Raw genomic sequence first — 24,938 nt, 5'->3', positions numbered from 1 at the left:
CCGGCCCGCCCCTTCTTCCTCACGGCCCTCTGCGCGTGACCCCGGGCGCCCGTGCCGGGACCGCCCGCAAAGCGGACGAATCCCCAGCTCCCGACCCCTGGCCAAGAGGACCCAGGTGGAAGGTCAGCAGATTGCCCGGGGCGTGAAGGGGGAGCCAGGTGCTTTCGGGATCGCGCCTCTCTCGCGTCTCGTGATCGCGCGGAGCGGAAATAGGGACCAGAGGCCCGGGGACACCGTGAACAGGTTGGCTGGGGATTTGGGACGGGGCGGGACAACACGACAGAGGTCTGCGCCTGCGCTCTGACACCCGTCTGCCCCGCACTTCCGGATCCTTTTGCTAAACCGTCCCCGGAAACAGTGGAAGGATGGGACTCAGGGGCCTATGGGCGGAGAAGGTGTGGGAGGTCTTTGCGTAATTGTAGGGGGAAGACCTAGGTTTTTCCCAGAATCTTCCCAGACTGGAGAAAAAGGAATGGGAACAAAGTTCTATTAAAATAATGGTGTGCTTGGGCCAGCGTGGGCTGTAGAGGTCTGGGTGCAGATTTACAGAGGTTCCCTATGAGATAGGCATGCTTCTCTTGAGACCTGCCTTTGAGGATAGATTTTATGTGTGTGTGCGCGCGTGTGCCGCACTGGAGAGTGAACCCAGGAGCGCTCTTACAACTGCGCTACATCCCCAGCCTTTATTTATTTTGAGACCAGTCTTTCAGAGGCTGGTCTTGTACTTGTGACCCTCCTGCCTCAGCCTTCCCAGTTTCTGGGATTACATGTCTGCATCACCCGTCAGGCCAGAGTTTTTGTTGTTGTTTTCCTAAACTGAAGGGCGGTTCTTAGACATCTTGGCATCCAGACTTTTTTGTTTGTGCTATCATCGTCAAAAAGTGGTAACTATACATGTGCCTAAAAATCATAGGATTCAGGCTGGGGATATAGCTCAGATGGTAGAGTGCTTGCCTTGAATGCACAAGGCCCTGGGTTCAATACCCCCGCACCCCCCCCCAGGAAAAAAAAATCATAGGATTCATAATAAAAAGCAAGACTTCCCAAACATCCTCAGAAGCAACCACTTTTCACTTTTAGTTAATATTGCTCAAAAGATTACTAAATTAAATACTTAAATTATTTCTGGCCAGGCGCAGCTTGGGAGGCTGAGGCAGGAGGATTGCAAGTTCAAAGTCAACCCCAGCAACTTAGTGAAGCACTAAGCAACTCAGTGAGACCCTGTCTTCAAGTAAAATACAAAATAGGGCTGGGGATGTGGGTCTGTGGTCAAGTGCCTCTGAGTTCAATCCCTGGTACCCCAACCAAAAAAAATTATTTCTGCATTTATTTTTGTTACCTTTTGAGGTCGTGCCATGATAAGATGTAGCACACTACACAAATCCTTTACCTCTCCCTAATTTGGTTTTGTAATTTCGACATACTTAAGTTTTTGCAGTACAGTACTGGCATTCACCTTGGATACAAATTATAAGGAGGCTCTAGAGCCAATACTAAAGATGAATAATTTTTAAATGCAGTTTGTTTATGTGTTTGCTGGCAATATGGAACCCAGGGCCTCCAGCATACTAAGCAAGTGCTCTACCATATATTCCCAGCCCCACAATCAAAATGAAGAAAACCCCTACCATGAACAAAATATCAAAATGCTGAATGAAGACAAGATAATTGTTGCTGATGGTTTCTTTTTCTCCGGGCCCAGTATACCTGGGCAAGGCACTGTTAACTGAGGTTAACGGGTATAATGCACCCCCTCCTCCACTAAACATTATTTCGCCAAGTTACTGTGGATTTTATTACTCCTGCCAAAAGTTGGTACTCCGTTGCTGGTTATGGTGGCAACTCGGAAGGCTGAAGCAGGAAGATCACAGCTTAGAGGCCAACCTCAGCCATTTTACTGAGCCCCTGAGTAGCTTCCTGAAACCCTATCCCAAAATAAAAATCAAAAAAAGGAGGCTGGAACTGTAGCTCAGAGGTAGAGTATCCCTGGGATCAATCCCCAGTAAAAAAAAAAAAAAAAGAAAAAAAAAAAAGAAAAAAAAAAGCTGGCACTACAAATATAACTAAAACAAGCTGTTGATAAGATAAAGCTCAGTTTATTGCTTACTGGGTAAAAGGGAATCACTATCTGGCAAGACTTTGGCAGTGTCTCAGAGGGGATTGTAAGGTCAAAATTTATTGAGAATTGAACGATTGGTTTAAGGTGGGTCTTTCAATTTTGGGTCTTGATTATGAGTGGGCCAGAACCATAGTCTAAGCTGGGGAAAGTGGTGCACACCTGTAATCTCAGTGGCTCAGGAGGCTGAGGCAGGAGGATTGCAAGTTCAAAGCCAGCCTTAGCAAAAGTAAGGTACTAAGCAACTTAGTGAGATCCTGCCTCTAAATAAAATACAAAACAAAGCTGGGGATATGGCTCAGTGGTTGAGTACCCTGAGTTCAATCTCTGATACAAAAAAAAAAAAAAGAACTATAGTCTAAAGTGTTTGGAGACAGCAAGTCAAGGAAACTGAATGAATCTCAGTGCACAAAATGGCTGTTGAGCTCCAGCCATTTGCTGGGTAGACAGTTCAGAAAAGTAAAGAAATGCCAAGGAATATAGAGTTCTGGCAGAGCCCTGTAGTATAGCTTTGGTTCTCAGTGTCCAGACTGTGTGTGGGGACAGGTGGTTTTGGTTTTCGCTTTTCTCTTATTTTTTTTAATTTTTAATTTTTTTTTTTTAGAGAGAGAGAGAGAGAGAGAGAATTTTTTAATATTTATTTATTTTTTTTAGTTTTTTCGGCAGACACAACATCGTTGTTTGTATGTGGTGCTGAGGATCAAACCCAGGCTGCACGCATGCCAGGCGAGCGCACTACCGCTTGAGCCACATCCCAGCCCCTCGCTTTTCTCTTGATGAATCTCTTCACCCATACTCTTGAATATTTAATAATGTCCCAGACCCTGTGTGAGGCACAGGGGACACAGCAGGGAATAAGGTTTTTGAATTCTCCTCTGCAGTCTAGTGGGTGACCCAGGCTTTAAACAAATAAAAGACCATGCCATTTGACATCTGATTGTTTAGTAAACAAAATAATGAAAATGAATCAAGGTTATGGATAGAATTGGGTATGGGGAGAATACTAGTTTAGATGGGTGGACCGGGAAGGCCTCACAGAGGAAGAGGCATTTGAACTGAAAGAAAGGAAACCAACCAAGGGAATGTGCAGGTCCAGGTCCTGAGATGTGAGCCGAGGAAGGGGAAGGGCTGAAAGGTGGGGCAGGAGTGGACCCCACCTGCTATTACAGCCAAGGTAAAGGCTCCTACTTCCAGTGGTTGTCATCGGGCACCTTTCATAGATTTTCAACAAGGAGTCATGTGGTCTGATTGACGTTTGAAAACTGGTACAGAGGTAGGGGGAGTCCTATAGAGAACTCCACATGTACTCTGTACCCAGGTTCCACCGCGATCAACTACACCTCCAACCAGTTGCTACCACATTAATTTTAAGCAAGTTCTACATGTTGTCCAGGAATAGATTTAGTATGTTTGTTTTTATTTCAATAGTTATCACATTTGGAAATCTTTTTTTTAAACTTTTTTTTGAGAGAGAGAGAGAGAGAGAGAGAATTTTTTTAATATTTATTTTTTAGTTTTCGGTGGACACAACATCTTTGTTTGTATGTGGTGCTGAGGATCGAACCCGGGCCGCATGCATGCCAGGCGAGCACGCTACCACTTGAGCCACATCCCCAGCCCCTGGAAATCTTAACTCAAGTTCCTTAATGTCACAGACCTGAAATATAATCAACTTTCCTCCATCAAAAGACAGTTGCTTTGTTCAAATCTGAGTCCACACAAGGTCCACAAGTTGCCGTGGGTGGGTATAAATCTTGACAACATATGATTTTCTCCTGTATATTTTTTTCCCTTCAATTTATTTCTATTTAAGAAACTAGATCTTTTTTCCTGTGGAATTTCCCACGACCCGTATTTTTCCCTTCTCTGGGGCATCTTTGACATATTCCTCTGTTTTTTGAGCTTTCTGTACTTTGTTGGTTAACATCTGGAGGCTCTGCTGGACTCAGACTTGAGGTTTTGGCCAAAAATACTCCCTACAGCATTTTTTTCCCATTGAAAACATCGCGTGGTTGCTGTGAAGAGAATGAACTGTAGCAGGACAAAGTAGAAAGAGGCCAGTTAGAGGCCTGGTAAAGGGGTGGACAGGGTGATGACCATGGAGACAGGGAGACCCTCACCCTCTGGCTTGGATAGAGCTGACAGGGTAGGGATTGGATGAGGCCGTGAGAGGAAAGGACGCATCTAGAATGATCCTAGGTTTAAGCCGATGGAGCACTGTGACACTTTCAGGGACAGTGAGGGACAGGTGACAATTTCAGGGACTGTGAGGGACAAATTCTTTCACATTGCAATTTTCCCCAGATGTCTGGTGATCCATGACTGTTCATGTTAAGAAAACAGGTCAGTGTGATCCCAGCGACTTGGGAGGCTAAGGCAGGAGGATCACAGATTTGAGGCCAGAATGGGCAACTCTGCAAGACCCTGCCTCAAAACAAAAAGGTGCAGAGATGTAGTTCAGTGGCAGAGCACCCCTGGGTTCAATCCTGGTATTGCAAAGAAAAAAAAATGAAGAAGAAGGAAGAAAAGAAATGGTCAGTGTACAATAAAATAAAACAAAGAAAACAACATCAAAATTAAAACAAAAAGAAAATGAGTGAGTGCAAAGGCCCCCGTCCTACAGTAGAAGGTGCTCAACAAAAGACTTCCAGTCCTAATATTCTAGAAAGCCAGTTGTTCTTGTTAAATAAAAATTACAGGAGGCCACAATTCTGACTCCTGCACTGGGACCCAGCAGGCCAGTCCAAATATTAAGATGGAGTCACCCATGTTACCTGACCACCTGAAATCGGGAGAATGAGGTCAACAGCCAAATTTCCCAAACAGGCCAATAGCATGACACTGAGATTCCCTCTGCCTTAATCCTTAGGTCCCTTAATCGCTTAATCCTTACAAAAAATAACCTTGAAGTTGACCTGTCAGCTATTTTGTTCTGTCTCCCTGTCCCTGCCTTAGGAGGACGGTGACTTTGGAATGACCAGTCCTTTCTGCTCTTCGTCTCTTTTCCCAGCCCTTCTCTGCTTCTCTCTCTCTGCAGCCCACCTCTGCTGCCCACCCCTGCTGCCCAGCCCCTTGGAACACTTATTCTGTGCCATGGAATGCAGCGTTGCCTGGTTCTAGAATGGAAAATAAAGCCGGTCGACACCTTCACACTGTAGTAGTTTTGCCCTTCGCCACTCTGGATGTGACCATGACAGTCACTCAGTTAGTAGAGTAGCTTCGTTGGAGAGCTGGATCCTGGTGAGCTTTGTCTTTTTATTGCGAAATATTTTTGAACTTATACGAGAATTGGAGAATAAAGTTAATCAACATACCTTTCACCTAGATCTACTAGTTAACTTTTTGCCACAGCTGCTGGGCCAACTCTTGTTGACTTGCTTTTTGTTTCCTGAACCATTTGAGAAAACAAGATGGAAATCCTGATCCTTACTCGTAAGAACCCATGTTTATTTCCTAAGAGCAAGGTCACCCACAGAACAGTTGCCAAGATAATTTAACATCAATACAATACTGTTGGGCTGGGGATGTGGCTCAAGTGGTAGTGCGCTCGCCTGGCATGCGTGCGGCCCGGGTTCGATCCTCAGCACCACATACAAACAAAGATGTTGTGTCCACCGATAACTAAAAAATAAATATTAAAATTCTCTCACTCTCTCTTTAAAAAAATAATACAATACCGTTATCTAATCTGCAATCTTAGAAATGGTTTTATAATTGTCCAGTAATGACCTTTACCACGATTTTTTTTCTCCAGCCTAAGGTCCAATGCAGCATCATAAATGATATTCAGTGGTCTTCATTTCCTACGGATGTTGTAACAAAGTGCTACAGACTGAGGGGCTTAAACAGCAGAAGTCACTGTCTCAGTTCTAGAGGCCAGGAGTCTGGAATCAAGCTGTCCAGAGTGGGTTCCCCTGAGGCTGTGAAGGAGAATCTGTTCCAGGCCTCACCTTTAAAAGGCTTCCAATGATGTGATTTTGTGTGTGTGTGTATGTGTGTGGGGCTAGGATTTGAACCCGGGGCCTCAGGCAGGCCAGGCAAGCACTTTACAACTGCGCTACATCCTCAGAACCAGTGTCTGGTGATTTGTGGGCAATCCTTGGCATCCCTTGGCCTGTAATCGCATCACCCTCTCTGCTTTGATTTTCAGTTGACTTTCTCCTTAAATTGTGTCTGTTTCTATATCCAGATTGTCCCTTTTTTATGTCACCACTCATGTTGGGTTAGGACCATCCTGAGGACCTCTGCAAAGACCTGTCGCACATGCAGGGCACATTCGGAGAGTTCTCCACTGGGTCTTTTGGGAGGACACAGTGCAGTCCACAATGGTTGTCATGTTGTCATCTCTTAGCTGAGCGCTCTGTCTGCTGTGACTGTTGCGCTTCAGAATTACAATAAGCTTGTTTCCCACAGTGTCCTCAATTCACTCGTGGCTGTTATTCCTTACAGTCAGGTGACTCATAGGCAGGAATACAACAGAAGTGACATGCCTTCTCAGTATTTATCAGGAGGTCCACAACAACTGTATTTGCTAAGGTTCTCCACTGTGAAGTGTATCCCTTTTCCCTTTGTAATTAATAAGGAGTCTGCAGGGAGACACATCGAGTCTATTTCTTATCAGACTTTTGTAGTATTTTTTAGCATCCATTGACAATTTGTCCCCAAATCTGTCTTTATTGTAGTGATTACAAATTTTTTTAATATTTATTTTTTAGTTATAAATGGACACAGTGTCTTTATTTTATTTTTATGTGGTGCTGAGGATCAAACGCAGAATCTCATGCATTCTAGGCGAGCGCTCTCCTTCTGAGCCACAACCCCAGCCAATTACAAAATTTTTAAAAGCTGGGCATGATGGTGCACATGTGTAATCCCAGCTACTTGGGAGGCTGAGGTACGAGGTTTATAGGTTTGAGGCCAGCCTGGGCAACTTAGTGAGACCCTGTCTCGAAATAAAAATTAAGGGGTCTGGGTTGTGGCTCAGTGGTAGAGTGCTTGCCTAGCACGCAGGTGGCACTGGGTTCGATCCTCAGCACCACATAAAAATAAAAGATAGTATCCACCTAAAACTAAAAGAATTAATATTTTTTTTTAAAAAAAATCAAGAAGGACAGGGGATGTAACTCAGTGGTAAAGCACCTGAGATCAATCCCAGTACCAAAAACAGGGCTGGGATGTCAAAGTGCTTGCCTCGAATACGTGAAGCCCTAGATTTGATCCCCAGTTCCAAAACAGAAAACAAAACAAAAAACAAAAGGATCCCAGTGTCAAAAATACAAACAAACAAACAAACAAATAAATGCAGGCACAGGGCGCTCTCTCCTTCTGCAGATAGTCCACATTCTCCCTTGAATGTGTATTCTTTACTTTATTCCAAAGGTGTCTCTCAAGATTGCCCCAATTCTTTGAATATGTCTCTACTTTCCTGAATCAAACTGTGTGTGTGCTGGGGCTGGGGCTCAGTGATAGAGTGCCCAACAAGTGTGACGCCTTGGGTTCAATCCTCAGCACAACATAAAAATAAATAAATAAAATAAAGATATTATGTCTGTCTACAAAAAAAAATAATAATAAAATAACAGTACTGGGGTTTGAACCCAAGAGATTTTACTCCTGAGCTATAGCCTATTCCACTTTTTTTTTTTTCCCCCAGGTCTGGGGACTGAACCCAGAGGGTCTCTATCACTGAGCTATATACCCAGCCCTTTTTAAATTTTATTTTATTTTTTAGTTTTTCTTTTGATCCAGGCTCTCAGGAAGCTGCCAGGCTAAGACCCTCCCGCCTGTTCTCCCAAGTGGATGGAGTTACAGGTGTGTGCCACCACAGCCACCATGAGTCATCTTTTTGCTGGACTGAAGGGGATTGTCCCCCATGGCCCCTAACGGACCACTGCTCTGTTTTTTTCTCTCCTTGGTTATTTTTTGTTTTCTTTCCATTTTTGCTTCTTGGTCATGCCAGAGGTGATTAGGGGGCTGTTTCATGTCTAGAGACCGACAGTTCTGCTCACTGGCCACAGCAATTCACGACACACACATTTAGGGGGATGGGGCCAGCTGAGACTCAGCCCGTGGCTCCTGATCTGTACAAACCAAGCCTGCTCTTGGCAGCTTCTCAAAATGTCCGTTGCACACTGACTTGCAACACTGCCCAATGACCTCCTTGTAAATCATACCAATTGTGCAAGATTCTAGGTTATATTTAACTTCTGGACTGAGGCTGTGTCGTCTGTTTTCTACGGGTTTTTAGGGTTATTTCATTATCGTCTATCTTTATTCCCATCTCTATGTGCTTGTCCTGTCCAGGAATAGTTGAAAGCTCTTGCTTTCAGGACTCTTTTGTCATTGAACAATTAATTATCCCTGAATCCCTAGTTCTCTCACATTTTATTTTATTTTATGATACTGGGGATTGAACCCAGGGGCGCTCTATCACTGAGCCCATCCCCAGCGCTCTATTTTTTTCTTTTTTTCCTAATTTTGAGACAAGATCTTGCTAAATTGCTGAAGCTGGCCTTGGATTTCGATCCTCCTGCCTCAGCCTCCCAAGTTGCTGGGATTATAGGCATGTGCCACCAGGCCCAGCCCGTTCTTGAATATTTGAGAGGAAACCTAGTATAAGGAAAATTGTTATAGCTACAACAGACATCGTCTAGCCCTCGAAGCTAGAAGTGCTATCTGTTCCTTTACAGACCCATGCTTTTGGGCATTGCTGGGAATGGGTTGCATTGAGATTGGAGTAAGAAGCAGTACTTCTCCATATGGCCTGTGGGAGTGTGTGTGTGTGTTATGTGCATTAATAACATATCAAAAGAATTTTTTTTTGTACAAGGGAATGAATTCAGGGGTGCTTAATCACTGAGCCACATCCCCAGCCCCCTCCCTTTTAATGAAATTGATATTTATTTGTTTGTTTATTTTGGGGGATACATGGGGATTGAACTCGGCACCACTCCACCACTGAGCCACATCCCCAGGCCTATCTTGTATTTTATTTAGAGTCAGGGTCTCACAGAGTTTTTCAGTGCCTTGCTTTTGCTGAGGCTGGCTTTGAACTTGCAATCCTCCTGCCTCAGCCTCCAAAGCCACTGGCATTACAGACGTGCGCCACCATGCCTAGCTTCCCCAGCCTTTTTTATTTTGAAACAGGGTCTTGCTAAGTTGCTGATGCTGACTTTGAACTTGTGGTCCTCCTGCTCCTCCTCTCAAGTTGCTGGGATTACTGGTGTGCACCACCAAGCCGAGCTCAAAACTGTTTTCAATTGTATCTCCCTCCCGACTAGAGCTAGTCTTCCAGGTATTATTGCTGGTCTTGTGCATCTCTGGGTCTGTCTTGTGTTTTGCTTGGTTTATCAGGAACCTTCAAAAATTCATCCTATTTGGTTACAGGAACCAACAATGCTGCCCAAACCTGGGATCTATTACTTCCCCTGGGAGGTCAGTGCTGGCCAGGTTCCTGATGGGGGCATCCTGAGAACATATGGCAGGTGAGAAAGGTGGTCTTGTCACATGGTGGGAGGGGGAATGTTTAAATGGTTTCCCCCCCTGAAAATAAAGCAATTAGAGTAGTTTTATATAGTTTGTCTAATTATGAAAAATGCTAAAAATGAATATGTATTTGTTGTAAAAATATAAGGAGTCCAGAAAAGAGTACAGAAAGCAAAATCACTTACAATCCCATTGTCCAGATAACTACTGCTAACATTTTGTGATTATCTTTCTACACTTTTTCATGTTCATATGTATGTATATACATACATCTGAGTGGCCAATATATGTATGTACATGTATACTCTGTTGGTTGCATATTCTGTATAATAAATCACTCTCAAATATAGTGCCTTAGCTGGGCACAGTGGTGCATGCTGTCATCCCAGCAGCTTGGGAGGCTGAAGCAGGAGGATCCCAAGTTCAAGGCCAGTCTCAGCAATTTAGCAAGGTCCTAGACAACTTAATGAGATCCTGTTTCAAAATTAAAAAAAAAAAAATTTAAAGGCTGGTGGTTGTAGCTCAGTGGTAAAGCACCCCTGGGTTAAATCTCCAGTAACCCCCATGCCAAAAAACCACAGATGTTTATTATCTCACAGTTAGTGTGGGTCAGAAACTCAAGGGTGGCTTAACTGGGTGGGTCTGGCTCAGGTCTCTCATGAGATTGCAGCCCAGATAATGGCCACAGGTGCCATTTGTCCCTTGATGGACTAGAGGATCCACTTCCAAGGTGACTCATTCACTTGGCTGGCAAATTATTGCTGGCTCCTGCAGGAACACTTAGTCTGGGACAATGTGGCTTTCTCTATAGGGCTGAGTGAGGCTGTCTCTAACAGCTGTCTCTCCCAGAATGAGCGATCCAAGAGACAGAGCAAGGTGGAGGCCACTACGTATTTATGACAGAGTCAGAAGTCACTCTCCCTCATTCCTGCAGAATCTGCTGGTTACCCACATCAGCCCTATTCAGCATGGCAGGGCACTGCATGAGGATGTGGGTCCCAGGAAATGCAATTCAATGGGGCCCATCCTGGGATATATGTGTACACATCTGAGGACATATTTTAGCCTAGATGAGCTTCTGTGGTGTTTCTATATTGTACCATTTATTCACTTACATAGCTGCATGTGCTAGACATGTTTTCATGTCTCCTGTATAAATCTACCTCATCTAAATATACCCTCACACATGGCATAACATTCGGGTCAACAAGAGATTTTATATGACAATGGTCCCATAAGATTAAAATGGAGCTGGGTACAGTGAGTGGCACATGCCTGTAATCCCAGCTACTTGGGAGGCTGAGGAAGGAGGATCAGAAATCCAAGGCCAGCTACAATTTAGCAAGACCCTGATTCTAAAAACAAAGTAAAACAAAAAAAGGACAAAGGATGTAGCCCAATGGTAAAGCACCCCTGGGCTCAGTCCCCAGAACCACACACACACACACACACACACACACACACTCAAAAAAAAAAAAGATTATATTGGAGTAATGGAGCCAAAAAATTATGATTACCTCATATTTTAAAAAATATTCTTAGTTGCAGATGAACATATTATCTTTATTTTATTTGTTTATTTTTATGTGGTGCCGGGGATTGAACCCAGGACCTCACGCATGCTAGGCAAGCGCTCTACCACTGAGCCAGTACCCCAGCCTCTCACCTCATATTTTTACTGTACCTTTTCTATGTCTAGATATGTTTAGGTCCACAAATACTTACTCTTGGGTTACAATTGCCTACATGTTCCACATACTCTGTTGGTTGCATATTCTGTACAATAAATCACTCTCAAATATAGTGCCTTAGCTGGGCCCAGTGGTGATTCGGGTTTGTGGTAGGCAGCCACCTGGGTTTGTGTAAGTGTGCCCTAGGCTGATTGCATAGTGATAAAATTGCCCAGCAACTCACTTCTCAGAGCATATCCTGTTGTTAGGTGAGCATGACTATGCCATAATTCATTTAGCCTTTTCTCTAATGGTTTTTGAAAAATATCAATTTAATTCAGTGGGTAAAGGGCAATTGTTTCAAAAAATGGTGCTGGAATCACCAGATATTTTTATGGGAGAAAAACAATTTGATCCCTACCTCACAACATACAAAAGGATAATAATTTGCACTGTATCACAGAAATATAAGCTGAAATCATGAAATGTCCAGAAATAACCAAGAACGCATCTTCACAATGTCCTTGTGATCAGCAGAAATCTCAGCTAAGACACAGAAAGTGGAAAACATACAAGGAAAAAAAAAAAGCAACTACATTGGATAGCAACAAAATTAAATTACAAAATACCATTAAGAAAATTTAAAACAAGGCGAAGAAACTTAAATGAAAGTCATCTCCTGGTCTACAACATAGACTGAAACACTTGTTGTTTCTGGTTTTTTCTTGGGTGCATTGAAGGTGGATGTGGATTTCTCCAGGTTTATCTGTGGCGGTTCCACGGATAGAAACCATCTCGCTTCCTCCGCTCTCCAGGTTGTGCCTCTATGACGTGACCCAGTCCAGGGTGACCCTGAGGGCTCAGCACGGGTCTGATCAGCACCAGGTTCTTGTCTGTACCAAGCTGGTGGAGCCGTTCCAGGCCCAGGTGGGCTCCCTGTACGTGGTCCTTGGGGAGCTGGAGCACGAGGAGGGTAAGCTTCGGCCTCACGCTGCATTCTACTCTGGGTTCTGCCTTGGGGCACTTTGAGGTGAGTCAGGAAGTAGGAGGTAGGCTTGTGATGGGGCGCCTCATTAGGGTCAGCATTCCTTCCAAATCAGTCCACAGAGTCAAGGACTCTTGGGAGACAGACAGGATAGGAGACTCAGAGTGGATCCGCCATGTGGTGCCAAGTCAAAGAGAGGGACTGTGGAGAAGTGAGAAAGAGGAGAGAGAAGCCACTATTAATATTATTATCATTATTATTATTATTATTTTGGTATCAGGGATTAAACCCAGGGGCGCTTAACAACTGAGCTACATCCCCAGCCCTTTTTTTGTATTTTATTAGAGTCAGGGTCTCACTGAGTTTCTTAGGGCCTCGCTAAGTTGTTGAGGCTGGCTTTAAACTTGTGATCCTCCTGCCTCAGCCTCTGGAACCACTGGGATTATAGGAGAAGCCACTAATTTCTGAAGGCTACAACGTGCCCAGGCCTGGTTTGAGGTGGATTCTGTCTTTTTGACTCTACCCACCAGCCCTTAATTTGAGTCTTATTGCTATTTCATAAACAAGAAAACCAAGGCTTGGAAATGATAGGGATGTAATAATCGGCTAGGAAGTCAGTGTTACAGAGAGAACAAAAGAAAAAAGAGTAAGAAAGAATGCTGCAGATAACATTCTCCTGCACTATCTTTAAGGGTTTTGTTGCTGTAGTAGTACTGGGGATTGAACCCAGGGGCACTTGACCACTGAGCCACATCCTCAGCCCTTTTCATTTTACTTTGAGACAGCATCTGGGTAAATTGTCCAGGCTGGCCTTGAACTTGGCAATCCTCCTGCCTCAGCCTCCTGAGTAGCTGAGATTACAGGATGCATCCTATGTCACCACAACCAACTAATCTTTGTCTCTTTTCTGACTTTTTTCTTCAGTGCAGGTTCCTCAAGTAGAACTTATAGTTGAAAAGATACAAATATTTTCTTGATTTATACTTCCTGAAAGTCACAATAGTGTTTTAACTCTGGATTAAATACATCAGAGAAAAAAGTAATCAAATGGTACTTACTTTAATTATATTTGACTTAATAAAAGTTAATCTTTGTTAGGCTTAAGCCTTTGAGTTCACAGGGTTCCTGCCCTCATAATTGATTGAGGCGAGTTATGGGAGGAGCAGGGGTGAGCACGAAGAGGCTTTGCATAAAAGATCTCCACCCTTGCCCATGCCGATAATCCTGAGAGCTCTCTGGACCCCAGGGTCCATGTCTGGAAACCAATTGCAAATATAGGTGAGGGTTGAAACAAGATGAGACAGTAGGCCAGGAGGCGGGCAGGGTTTGGAGCAGAGTTGGGATTTTTTGTGGATGTAAAATGGGGTGGCGGGGCTGGGGATGTGGCTCAAGAGGTAGAGCGCTTGCCTGGCATGCGTGTGGCCCGGGTTTGATCCTCAGCACCACATACCAACAAAGATGTTGTGTCCGCCGAAAACTAAGAAATAAATATTAAAATTCTCTCTCTCTCTCTCTCTCTCTCTCTCTCTCTCTCTCTCTCTCCCCCTCCCTCTCCCTCTCTCACTCTCTCTTGAAAAAAAAAATAAAATAAAATGGGGTGGGACCTTTAACAAATAAAGCCAACTGTGTTTATTGATTTATTATTATTTGCGTGCACTGCTGGGGATCAAACCAAGGCCCTCCTACATGCTAAGTACACTCTGTCCCACTGAGCTTCACCCCCAGCCCTCTTTTAAAATTTATTTTTACTTTGTTTTTTATTTTATTGCAGCACTGGTCATTGAACCCAGTGGCACTCAACCACTGAACCACATGCTCCGCCCTTTTTTATATTTTATTTAGAAGCGGGGTCTCACTGAGTTGCTTAGGACCTTGCTTAAGTTGCTGAGGCTGACTTTGAGTTGGCCATCCTCCTGCCTCAGCCTCCCAAGCTGCTGGGATTATAGGCATACACCACCTCACCCCAGCCCTTTTCATTTTTTATTTGAGACAGGGTCTTGGTAAACTGCCTAGGCTGGCCTTAAACTTGTGCCTCAGCCTCCTGAGTCATTGGGATTATAGGGGTGTGCCACTGTGCTCAAAATCCAGGTTTATTTTGTTTTAATTATTATTGTTTTTTTTTTTTCAATACTGGGGATTGAATCCAGGGGTGCTTTACCACTGGGCTACATCCTAGTCCTTTTTATTTTTTAAATTAGACAAGGGTTTGCTAAATTGCTGAGGCTGGCCTGCCGAGGTTTCAGAGTGCCACCACGTCTGGCCATGTTTTCTTTTTAAGATCCCTGATGAAATAATAAATCCAGGCAACAATCATGGCTGGCTGCTAAAACCATTAGGTAAAGATTGACATGTTTGTTGTCTTAACGGAAGGAGAAGCCCATCAATCCAGCGTTGCAGGACGGGGGATGGGGATCAGGGATCAGTGAAGTACCAAGTGCTTCCCGGGGGTCACACCACAGGAACAGCACCCCATCTGAAGCACCCTTGTAAAACAGAAACAAAAGCCCTGAATGTCACAAAGCCCCAGGCAGAGAAGGAAGCGCCTCAGGGGGCACCGGCTTGTAGGTTGCGTCTCACTTTTTGCATCACCACTTGCTCAAGGGAGTTGCCAGTACCCTGTTTCTTGTTTGATCTTCTAGGCGGTGTGCACTTACTCGCTCACAGCTGGCTCTAGGAACTCATTAAAGAAAGGATGAGGAGGCGTGTGGGCTGAGTGTGGCCCTGGCAGCCCTCACCTCTAACCCGGGCAGAGTAGGCACCCTGTGGCTGCTTTAAACCTCCCTGGGCCAGGTCCAAAGTCCTGTGGGGAGACAAAGGTCAATCAAACATGGACCTGCTTTGTGTACAGGTTGACGGATCTGGGGACAAAGGAGAGGCCACTTAAAACCACCTTCCTGACAGTTTTGCACCTAGAGCTAGCTAGGACTGAACTCAGAGGTTCTTTACCACTGAGCTATGTCCCTAGACTTCTTATTTATTTATTTATTTATTTGTTTGTACCAGGGATTGAACTCAGGGGCACTCGGCCACTGAGCCACCTCCCCAGCCTTATTTTGTATTTTATTAGCCAGGGTCTCACTGAGATGCTTAGCGCCTCGCCAAGTTGCTGCGGCTGGCTTTGAACTCGCAATCCTCTTGCCTCAGCCTCCCGAGCCGCTGAGATTACAGGCGTGCGTCTTGTGTCCAGCTCCTTTTTATTTTTCATTTTTGAGACAAGGGTTTGCTAACTTGACGGGTCTGGCCTTGAACTTGTGATCCTCCCGCCTCCGCTTGCAGAGAAGCTGGAATTACAGGTGCGTGCCACCACACCCAGCTTTTTGTTTTAAGTATTTTTAATTGACTCATGGTAATTATATGTATTTATGAGGTGCACTGACAACATTTCAGGATAGGTATCAAAGTGTAATGGTCAGACCAGGGTCGTTGACATACTCCTCACCTCAATCGTTTAACCTTTCTTTGACATGGGATATTCAAAATCCTCTCTACCAGCTATGCTGAAACACACAGATGTCATCAGCCATAGTGACCCCATGAAGCTCTAGGAGCTGTCCCTCTGAGCCAGGTGCACCGGGAGCTCTCAGCCTGGACCCCACACGTGCTTACTTATTTGAATCCCACTGTTCTTGTTCTTCCCTTGGCCCTCTTCCCTGCACTGGGAAACTTCCTGTTGTGCCCTCCGAAGCCTTCCTTTTCCGACCCCTTATTATGCTCTTGCCTTTGCTGAAACCTGGCTTTTCCCCAGGCCCACAGCCCTCGCCCTGGGGCCTGTTCAGGCTCCCACGACACACACCCTACAAAACCCAGAGGTGGGGCCAGATCCTGCAGGCTTGCAGAGCCACCCCTGTCCCTCTCCTGCTGCCAGCCAGTTGCGCCACCCTTCACCTCTGCTCCAGATCCGCGTGGCACGCCCACCCCCTCCTGCACCTTGGACCTGGTCTTTGCCGGTGGCTCTACCTCTGCCACTGAAACTTTGCTCTCGGTGCCTTCCTGCCCTTCGCTCCCTTCCACAGCTTTGCTCTTTGGCCGGCCAGGACCCGTGGACCCGGGACTCCGGGGTGTGCTCCCGCCTCTCTCCCCACTTTTCTGGCAGAGGTTTCAGCCCTTGCCTGCTGTCATTCCTGCCTGATGACACCCACCCTCCCTGATGATGAGTGCAGATTAAGGCCCCCGTGGACGTGGACGGGGGGTGCCCTGCTTTCAGCACCCCTTCTCTCTCTGGGCCCCTCCACACTGCCTGGAAGTCCCTCCAGATGTCCTGGTCCGCCTCCCCCCCAGCTTCCCCTCCCTTCCCATCTCTCCAGTTACCTCTCCTTCTATGCCCCAGCTGATGGAGGCCACAGCAGCAGCCCCCTCCTCAAATTATGCACACCCCTCCGTAGCCCCTTCCCTCCAGGCTGAGCAGAAGAGGGTTCCTCCTTACCAGGGCTCCATTGGGCTGGGCTCCAGGGCCTTCCCTAAAGTCAGTTAAGATCATTAAACTTTTTTTTTTTTTTTTTTTTTTGGTACTGGAGATTGAACCCAGGGACAAAGATCATTAAACATAAAACAAAGAGGCATCTCCTAGCCTAGCCACCTTCCTTCCCTTCAGATTCACTTCCTCCGTGACACCTATTTCCCTGTCCCCCTCCCACATCCCAGCCCGCTGCATTCTGTATTTTGCAACCTTCTTTGTTCTCAGTTCTTTATCTTTGCAAGGAGAAATTCCCCTGAGTGACCATCTCTCCAGCTGTGTGAGTCATGAGCTCTTCCCTTCTCCCACCCCACAGGCTTTTGCAAGCACCCTTCTTCTCATTCTGTTTACTCTGGGCTTTTGCAGATGGATAACGTTTTGCCCAGTTTGTCCCTGTGTTTATCATAAAGCTCACTTCCTTAGTTAATGCTTTTTTTTTTTTTAATGGTATTGAGGATTGAAACCAGAGGTGCTTTACCACTGAGCTATGCAAACAGCTCATTTTTTATTTCTTTATTTTGAGGCAGGGTCTCACTCAATTGCAGAGGCTGGCTCCTCCTGCCTTAGGTTCGTGGGTCGCTGGGATTACAGGTGTGACCACTACACCCCCACAAGTTAATACATTTTCTCATTCACAGGAGAAGCAACATATCTTGCAATATAGATACAGAAGTCTGGGTTTCCCAGGGAGGAAATGGCTGCTAGGCATACACTATGGAAAATTCTATGAAATTTAGGCAGACTCCTAAGAGAATCTTCATACAGGAAGTATGGAAATATTTGATATAGGATCCTATTTTGAGTTTTGTTTTTCAGTGATGAGATGGAATCCAGGGCCTGAACGCACACCAGTCAAGCACTCTGCCACTGAATAGACCCCTCGCCCTTATTTTGAAAATTTTAACAATGCCAACTGTGAATGAAAGTGCTCTGCTTTTGTTCTTGTTCTGCCCGGTTGTCCTGAACACCTGCAGCTGCCTGTGGGCTGTGGGTGTCCTGAGAGGGCCCGGCTCTCATTGTCTGGTAAAGATTAGGCAGGCTAGGCACTGACCTGTGATCCCAGCAACTCTGGAGGCTGAGGCAGGAGGATCACAAGATTGAAACCAGGCTCAGCAACTTAGTGAGACCCTGACCCAAAATTTAAATAAATACATAAACAAAATAAAAAGAGCTGGGGATGTAGCCCAGTGGTAGAGTGCCCCTGAGTTCAATCCCCAGTTCCACCAAAAACAAAACAAAACAAAACAAAAAACAGAGGAAATAGGAAAATAATACTGTTTGATTGATCAGGGTAGAGACCAGACTGAAGAGGCCTGCGGGGTGAGAATCAATCATCTACACCCATCAGTAGACCCAGATTTTGTAATGCACCCGCTCCTGTGTGGTGTGTGTGTGTGTGTGTGTGTGTGTGTGTGTGTGCGCGCGTGCCTGCGCATGCTGAGGATAGAAACCAGGGCCTCAGGCGATTGCTCTACCCTGAGATACATCCCCAAACTCCACACCCATTCCTCCCTTGACTGTGCCCAGCGCTGGGCTGATGGAAGCTGATACAGGCAACCTCACAGGCCCCTCTTAGACAGTGGACACTGAATTCTCCCCTAGGCAGTGTTAAATGGATGAGTGGCCTGAACTGGAAAGAAGAGTAAGCTTGTCTTTATGTAATAATCAGAGAGTTTCTGTGCATCAAAAGAAGACAGGATAATGTCCCAGAACATTGAACGTATTTATTAAAGTGTCCAAAGAGCAGAGAGTACACAAGTGTTTTTTCTTTGTTTTCTTTTCTTTCTTTTTTTTTTTTTTTTGGTATTAAGGGGTTGAATGCTGGGGTACTTTACGGCTGAGCTATATCCCCAACCCTTTTTATTTTTTATTTTGAGATGATTTCACTCAAATGCGGAGGACCTCTCTAAATTGCTGAGGCTGGCCTTGAACTTGGGATCCTTCTGTCTTAGCCTCCCAAGTCTCTGGGATTACAGGTGTAAGCTACTGGTCCACCTGAAAATAGATGGGCATCTGTTAGTGTAAACCCCAATGCCCTTCCTGTGTGCTGTCACCTGAACATTGATATTAAGTGTCAGGTCACCACTGCATGTGTTAGTAGCTCCAAGTCTCATTCTGGGTTGGGTGACTTGCCCCTCTCAGGACCATCTTGCCTTGAACTCAGTCCCTTGTATTTACTAAACGTGAGTTTCTCTTTGCCTGGTCTCCAGTTGCCAGGTACCAAGGAGGCCTTTTCCTTGGGACCCATGGAGAGCTAGGATGGTGATGGGACCCCTCCTTGACCCTGGGCACTGGGGAGCAAAGGAGGCCAAGGAATTATGTGGCAAAGGTGGGAAGTCAAGGGTCCATCTTCCAGAACCCACCTCCCCAAATATGGAACGTTCAGGATGCTGGCTAAGTTCCAGGCGTGTGCTGTGTGCACGTGGGCCCACAGTTCTGAGGCCCAAGAGGACAAATTGCCAGCCTTGCACATGCCAGCTGTCTTGTCTCCACCTCTAGCTGTCAAAACTCAGGACCCAGCCAGTGGAAATCCCCAGAAGCATGGGTTGGGTGTATCCTGGTCACTGCCGGTGTCCTGGTGTTTCTTTCAGATGGCGGTTACGTGGTGAAGGCCCGGCTGCTGACCTGTGTGGAAGGGATAAATCTGCCTTCCTTAGAACAAGCCATCCTGGAGCAGCGGCTCTACCAGCAAGAGAGAGGCAGCAGCCAATAGGAAGTGAGGACGCCAGCAGCCCCCCCACCTACTCCTGAGGCCAAACCTTTGAGCTGCCAGAGCCACTGCAGAAGTGTAGACGCTTCCCTGAATGACAGCGTCTGACTGGAGCCAGAGAGTAGAGGGGCAGGGTGGCCAATCCAGCCTCTTCCTCTATGTTGGGATTGTTCCAGAAATGAGAGCCTAGGAGCCGGTGTCAAGGTCTGACACCCCTACCCTCCAGGAGGCTCCAGACAGTGGCGCTCCAAGGCCCTGGGGCTATGCCTCGCATGGGGTCACAGAGGGTTCCAGAAGATCCTCCCGAATAAAGGCCCGGTGGGCATGACCTCTCCGTGTGTGCATGTGGTGTTGTGCTGGAAGGGACCAGGAGGGGGAGCTGCGGAGCAGGCAACCCACTTGGCAGTGAGGCTGCAGCCGCTCAGGCTTCTGGTGAATTCTGGGCTGGGTGTCTGAGGGGAGGGTTTGGGGGACCAGGAGCCAGGTGGGGGGCCCAGAAATCACAGGGATTGCCCCTGCCAAGGTTCTGCCCTCAAAGGAGGCTAAACATGGCCAAACAGGCCCAGCCTAGGCCCTGGCCCTTGACCATGTGGCCTAGAGTAGGACTATGGCTTCAGAAGCCCTCCCTAACCTGTGACCTCTGCCTCCCACTGTCCCTCATCCCTGGCAGCCCTTCTGGGCAGTCTTGGGCTCCCAGAACCTGGGCTTGGCTGGACTGACACAGGGACTTAGGCAGAAGAAGTTTGGGCCCTCCTGCATTCCGTAGCCAGGCACTGGGCAAAAGGTCTGGGGCTGCGTTGTGTCCCAGCGAGGGGCAGCGCCATCCCTGAGACAGGTTCCCAAGCAGAATAGGCAGTGTGCAGGGGGGGCAGGGACACAGGCTGGGGCCGGGCAGGGTGTTACATGGAGGCGGGAGGCGGGCAGCAGGGTGCCGGGCACAGGGTGTGAATGCCGGGGTATGGTCTCTCTTCCTGGACAGCTTTGCGGACATGGATGTGTTCCAGAAGGTAGAGAAGATTGGAGAGGGCACCTATGGGGTGGTTTATAAGGCCAAGAACAAAGAGACTGGGCAGCTTGTGGCACTCAAGAAGATCAGGCTGGATTTGTGAGTGCTGGGATGATGGGAACCCCTGCCCCGTGCCCCCGCTCCCCTTCCATGTCCTCTATTCAAGGGTTCACGCTCAACCCCTTTTCCAGGCGTTGTCCAGTCATACTGCCACCATGGTGCAGCCCTTGTCCTTGTCCCTACTCCCTGTCCCCTGGTCAGTCTTTGCCCTGGCACTGCTGTGTGAAGCTTCAGGGTGCCCATCTCGGGACAGGTCATCCTTGTGGGAGTGAGGACCACAGAAGTGGATCCCTCTGGCTAGAAATGACTCCTGCTCTTACCCATTGGCTATGCCCTCCTTTCCGGCAGGGAAATGGAGGGGGTCCCCAGCACGGCCATCAGGGAGATCTCCCTGCTCAAAGAACTGAAGCACCCCAACATTGTCAGGTGAGCCGGGGAAGGAGCCGGGGAAGGCGGGACCCGGAAGATGGCGTCCTGACTTCCATCTCCCCGCCAGGCTGCTGGATGTGGTGCACAGCGAGAAGAAGCTGTACCTGGTGTTCGAGTTCCTCAGCCAGGACCTGAAGAAGTACATGGACTCCATGCCAGTCTCAGAGCTCCCCCTGCACTTAGTTAAGGTGCCAAGGAACAGACAGAAGGGCAAGGCGGCCACACATATACACACGCGCCCCGCCCCGGCCCCGCACCAGCCACCTAGGCTCAGGGGGCTCCTCCTGCTCCTTTCTGCAGAGCTACCTCTTCCAGCTACTGCAGGGAGTGAATTTCTGCCACTCTCATCGGGTCATCCACCGAGACCTGAAGCCCCAGAATCTGCTCATCAATGAGTTTGGAGCCCTCAAGCTGGCCGACTTTGGCCTGGCTCGAGCCTTCGGGGTGCCCCTGCGCACCTATACCCATGAGGTAGAGTGGGGGACAAGGGGGAGGGAACGACAGGATGGCACCTGTGCTCTCAGCCACCCTGAATTATGTTATTTCTTTCTTGACTCCACAGGTGGTGACACTATGGTATCGTGCCCCGGAGATCCTCTTGGGCAGCAAGTTTTATTCCACAGCTGTGGATGTCTGGAGCATTGGTTGCATCTTTGCAGAGATGGTAGAGAGAGAGAGAGAGAGAGAGACAAGCCTGGTCCCAAGGAGGCATAGGCAGTGTCCTATGGGGTGGTGGCCGGGCTCACTGATACCTCTGTTAGAGGTGGATTGAGGGGTGGCTAGGACTGGCTACAGGACCAGGAACCCAGCTTTATTCAGAAAGGGCTGGAACGATTAGCACAGCCCTGGGAATGACATCCTAAAGGTTCCTCCCTGGTTCTGGCCACCTCTCTGGCGTCGGATTCATTATGACACTTTGTCAAACACACGCCTTCTCTTCTTCCCTTTTCCAGATGACTCGTAAAGCACTGTTTCCCGGTGACTCTGAAATTGACCAACTATTTCGTATCTTTCGCACCCTGGGGACACCCAGTGAAGCCACATGGCCAGGGGTCACCCAGCTGCCTGACTATAAGGGCAGCTTCCCCAAGTGGACCAGGAAGGGGTTGGAGGAAATTGTGCCTAATCTGGAGCCCAAGGGCAAGGATCTGCTCATGGTAGGTCCTGGTGGGCAAGAAATGCCTCCTAGCCCCAGCATCTGCTCCAACCAGACTGTCTCTTTTGTTAACCAGCCTCTTACGTAACCCTCTTCTTTTATGGGGTGTGTGTATATTACTGGGAATTGAACCCAGGACCTTGCATACATGCTAGGCAAGTGCTCTGCCACTGAAATGTATTCCTAGCCCTTTTTTTGAGACAGGGCCTCACTTAGAGGCTGGCCTCAAACTTGTAGTCCTCCTGCCAGCCTTCCAAGTAGCTGGGATAACCCTCATTCTTCCTTTTTTTGGGGTGAGGTGGTGGCAGTATGGAGGACTGAGCCCAGGGGCACTTTACCATTGAGCTATATTCCCAGTCCTTTCTATTTTATTTATTTATTTATTTTTAGTTGTGGGTGGACACAATACCTTTATTTTATTTATTTTTATGTGGTTCCGGGGATTGAACCCAGTGCCTCATGCATGCTAGGCAAGCACTCTACCACTGAGCCCCAACCCCAGCCCCCTTTCTATTTTTTTTTTAAATTTTTAAAATTTTTTGTAGATGGACAGCATGCCTTTGTTTATTTTTATGTGGTGCTGACAATCAAACCCAGTATCTTACACATGCTAGGCAAGCGCTCTGCCGTTGAGCTACAGTCCTAGCCCTCTTTCCACTTTTTGACAAGTTGCTAAGGCTTGTCTCAAACTTCCGGTCCTCCTGCCTCAGCTCGGATTTTAAGTGTGTGCTACTGTGCCCAGCAACCCTCACTCTTTCTGAGTCCAGGCTGGTCTCCTTCCTGGCCCTTGTACACATCTGGCTTGTCCCAGGCCATATTGATTGTCCCATCTAGAGGCCTCTTTGTGATAAGTCCAAGGTTCACCTTCCCGTTTAAACCTTCTCTCCTCTAGTTGAGCTTTTTCCTTAGGCCACAGCACTTGGTGCTTCCCCCAGTTGGCTTGTGTGTTTTTTTGTTCTGGGGGTCCTGGGGATTGAGCCCAGAGCCTGCTCAGGCTAGGCGAGCACTCTGCACTGAGCCACATCCCAGCCCTGCCTCGCGTTTTGGATCACTCCCCCTGCGGACCTCACTGCTAATGTCAGTTGCCTGCTACCCCGGGGGCGGGGGGCACCCCTCCTCCTGCCGTGGTATTCCCCCAGTGCCCTCACACAGGCTGTTCAGAACAGACAGTTTCCTGCTGCCTGGGACCCTGCCACTGTCCTCGCTTATCCTTCTTATAGCACCACCTTGACCCTTGGACTGGCCAGAGTGCCCAGAGGCCTCCTCAGCCAAAGCCATCCCTCTTGACCACAAAGCCTCTGAGCCACTTTTTGTTGTTGTTGTTTTTCGGTGCCGGGGTCAAACCAGGGCCTCATACATGCTAGGCCAACATTCTACCATCAGGTTACATCCCCAGCCCTTTCTTATTTATTTTGAGACAGAGTCTTACTAAGTTGCCAGAATAACCTTGGACTTGAATCCTGCTTCAGCCCCCAAAGCTGCTATAGGCGCACACCACTGGTCCCAGCCTCGAGCTGCTTTTCTGACTACTCTGGTGGAGTCAAGAGGAAGGCAGTTCATCTTCAGGCTGCGTGTCCAGCTCTCCAGAAGTCTGTGCATATTATCCACCAGGACTGCACTGGCTTCCTCCACCCTGGCTTCCCCGTGACGTGGGTTTAGAGACTCCACGGTCCCTTGTCTTGTTACCTCCTCCTTCCCTCTCCTTCTGCTCTTTGTATTCCTGCTCCACCTCAAGTATGCCCAAACCTGAGGTTGGGGGCCTGCTCACCCACACACGGGACACCCCTGTGTTCTCAGCCAGAAGCAGGCTGGGACCTGGAAGTCTCAGCAAGGAAGGGGCATGACTGGGCTTCAGTTGCCTGAAGGAGACTGTTGACTCATAAGGCTGCAGCAGAACTAACCCTTTGTCCCTAGATTCTGGGAGTGTCCAGAACTGGCTCCAGAGCTAGGAGGCAAGTGGCTTCATGTGGTTCTGGGCCTGGGCCCTCTAGCTGGGGCCTGGGAGGGGAATTTCTCTCCCGGGTCTGGCCGCACCCAGGCTCAACCCCTTTACGCCTCTTCTCTCCTCCCAGCAACTCCTGCAGTATGACCCCAGCCAGAGGATCTCGGCCAAGGCCGCTCTTGCCCACCCATACTTCTCATCCCCTGAGCCCTCCCCGGCCTCCCAGTGTGTGCTGGAGGGTTTCTGCCGCTGAGAACATTGAGGCCCAGCATCTCAATCTGTCTGCCTCCCGCGCACCTCCCAAGAGAACAAACCTGGGGAGAGGGCAAAGCTCTAAGGAATTTTGATCAGCCATCAGAGGGCTGAGTTTGGGTTAGTCCTGCCAGCAGGTTAGCAAGTCTGTGTTGTTTGTTGGGTTCCACGGTCCTTTTCAAAATAGAAGAGCAGATGCTCCATGCATGGTGGGGTACGTTTGATCCCCAGTCCCCTGGCACTGGAACAACAGGTGCCAAGTGGAGCGCAGGAAGCCTGCCCGGAGCTGCAGGCAGTGGGCTCCAGGGGTCCCCCAGGCCCTTCACCTGACCTAGCTGCAGTGGCAGAACCAGCACCCCCCACCCCAACTGGATGAAAGGGAGCCCCCTGCTAGTGTTTTTGGATTTAAAGTGTTTGCAGGAGGAGTTAGGAAAGTTCCATTTGGGAATCCCAAGTTAAACAGGAGGGGTGAGTAGGGGAGAGGGACAGTTTCCTGACCCCCAAAGAGGTCTGGACACTTGTGGCTGTTCTAAGTGGCTGTCACGCCACTGAAGATACTGAAGTTGGTTTTCTTTTATTTGACAAATGGGAAATAAATGTGACACATTCCTAAGTTTTCTGGCATTGTTCTGCTCTGGGGACACCCGGGCTTGCTGGCAAGGGGACAGTGTTCT

The 24,938-nt window shown here is 47.7% G+C and overlaps 2 protein-coding genes and 1 long non-coding RNA gene across 7 annotated transcripts; 2 read left to right on the top strand and 1 right to left on the bottom strand.

Moving 5' to 3' along the window:
* The first annotated feature begins 5 nt into the window (after positions 1-5).
* Positions 6-19,753, top strand: Ten1 (TEN1 subunit of CST complex). Of its 5 annotated transcripts, none has more exons than XM_078041652.1 (6): positions 33-243; positions 5,154-5,356; positions 9,263-9,410; positions 9,503-9,600; positions 12,087-12,244; positions 19,301-19,753. In XM_078041652.1, the coding sequence occupies exons 4-6, from the start codon at positions 9,512-9,514 to the stop codon at positions 19,420-19,422; spliced, it is 369 nt and encodes a 122-aa protein (XP_077897778.1). In that variant the 5' UTR covers positions 33-243; positions 5,154-5,356; positions 9,263-9,410; positions 9,503-9,511; the 3' UTR covers positions 19,423-19,753. The 5 variants fall into 5 exon arrangements, with proteins under 5 accessions (XP_013217108.1, XP_077897778.1, XP_077897776.1 ...); XM_078041650.1 differs by lacking the exon at positions 9,263-9,410 and adding an exon at positions 7,865-7,927; XM_078041651.1 differs by lacking the exon at positions 9,263-9,410.
* On the bottom strand, positions 11,159-16,887 carry LOC144375969 (uncharacterized). The gene is made up of 3 exons (XR_013435925.1): positions 16,680-16,887; positions 14,911-15,056; positions 11,159-12,457 (listed from the first exon to the last, which is right to left on the bottom strand). It is a non-coding gene; the product is annotated as an uncharacterized LOC144375969 (long non-coding RNA).
* Positions 19,754-20,404: 651 nt separating the features above from the next.
* Cdk3 (cyclin dependent kinase 3) lies at positions 20,405-24,877 on the top strand. The gene is made up of 7 exons (XM_040268427.2): positions 20,405-20,524; positions 20,834-20,911; positions 20,982-21,102; positions 21,215-21,385; positions 21,477-21,578; positions 21,868-22,071; positions 24,143-24,877. The coding sequence occupies exons 1-7, from the start codon at positions 20,409-20,411 to the stop codon at positions 24,263-24,265; spliced, it is 915 nt and encodes a 304-aa protein (XP_040124361.1). The 5' UTR covers positions 20,405-20,408; the 3' UTR covers positions 24,266-24,877.
* Positions 24,878-24,938: the final 61 nt, after the last annotated feature.

Source organism: Ictidomys tridecemlineatus, chromosome 3 (assembly GCF_052094955.1).
Source record: "Ictidomys tridecemlineatus isolate mIctTri1 chromosome 3, mIctTri1.hap1, whole genome shotgun sequence".
NCBI classification, from domain to species: domain Eukaryota; kingdom Metazoa; phylum Chordata; class Mammalia; order Rodentia; family Sciuridae; genus Ictidomys; species Ictidomys tridecemlineatus.
The sequence above is the reverse complement of the archived record's forward strand: the minus strand, read 5'-3'. Positions and strand labels throughout refer to the sequence as shown.

What these genes read in the sequence shown, in the direction of transcription:
- Ten1 (XM_078041650.1), top strand. An exon ending in ATCCTGAGAACATATGGCAG is followed by an intron (nt 9,601 to 12,086) that starts GTGAGAAAGGTG and finishes TCCGCTCTCCAG; the next exon opens with GTTGTGCCTCTATGACGTGA. An exon ending in GGAGCTGGAGCACGAGGAGG is followed by an intron (nt 12,245 to 19,300) that starts GTAAGCTTCGGC and finishes TGTTTCTTTCAG; the next exon opens with ATGGCGGTTACGTGGTGAAG.
- Cdk3 (XM_040268427.2), top strand. Translation starts at nt 20,409, where the DNA reads ATGGATGTGTTCCAGAAGGTAGAGAAGATTGGAGAGGGCACCTATGGG. An exon ending in AAGAAGATCAGGCTGGATTT is followed by an intron (nt 20,525 to 20,833) that starts GTGAGTGCTGGG and finishes CCTTTCCGGCAG; the next exon opens with GGAAATGGAGGGGGTCCCCA. An exon ending in AAGCACCCCAACATTGTCAG is followed by an intron (nt 20,912 to 20,981) that starts GTGAGCCGGGGA and finishes TCTCCCCGCCAG; the next exon opens with GCTGCTGGATGTGGTGCACA.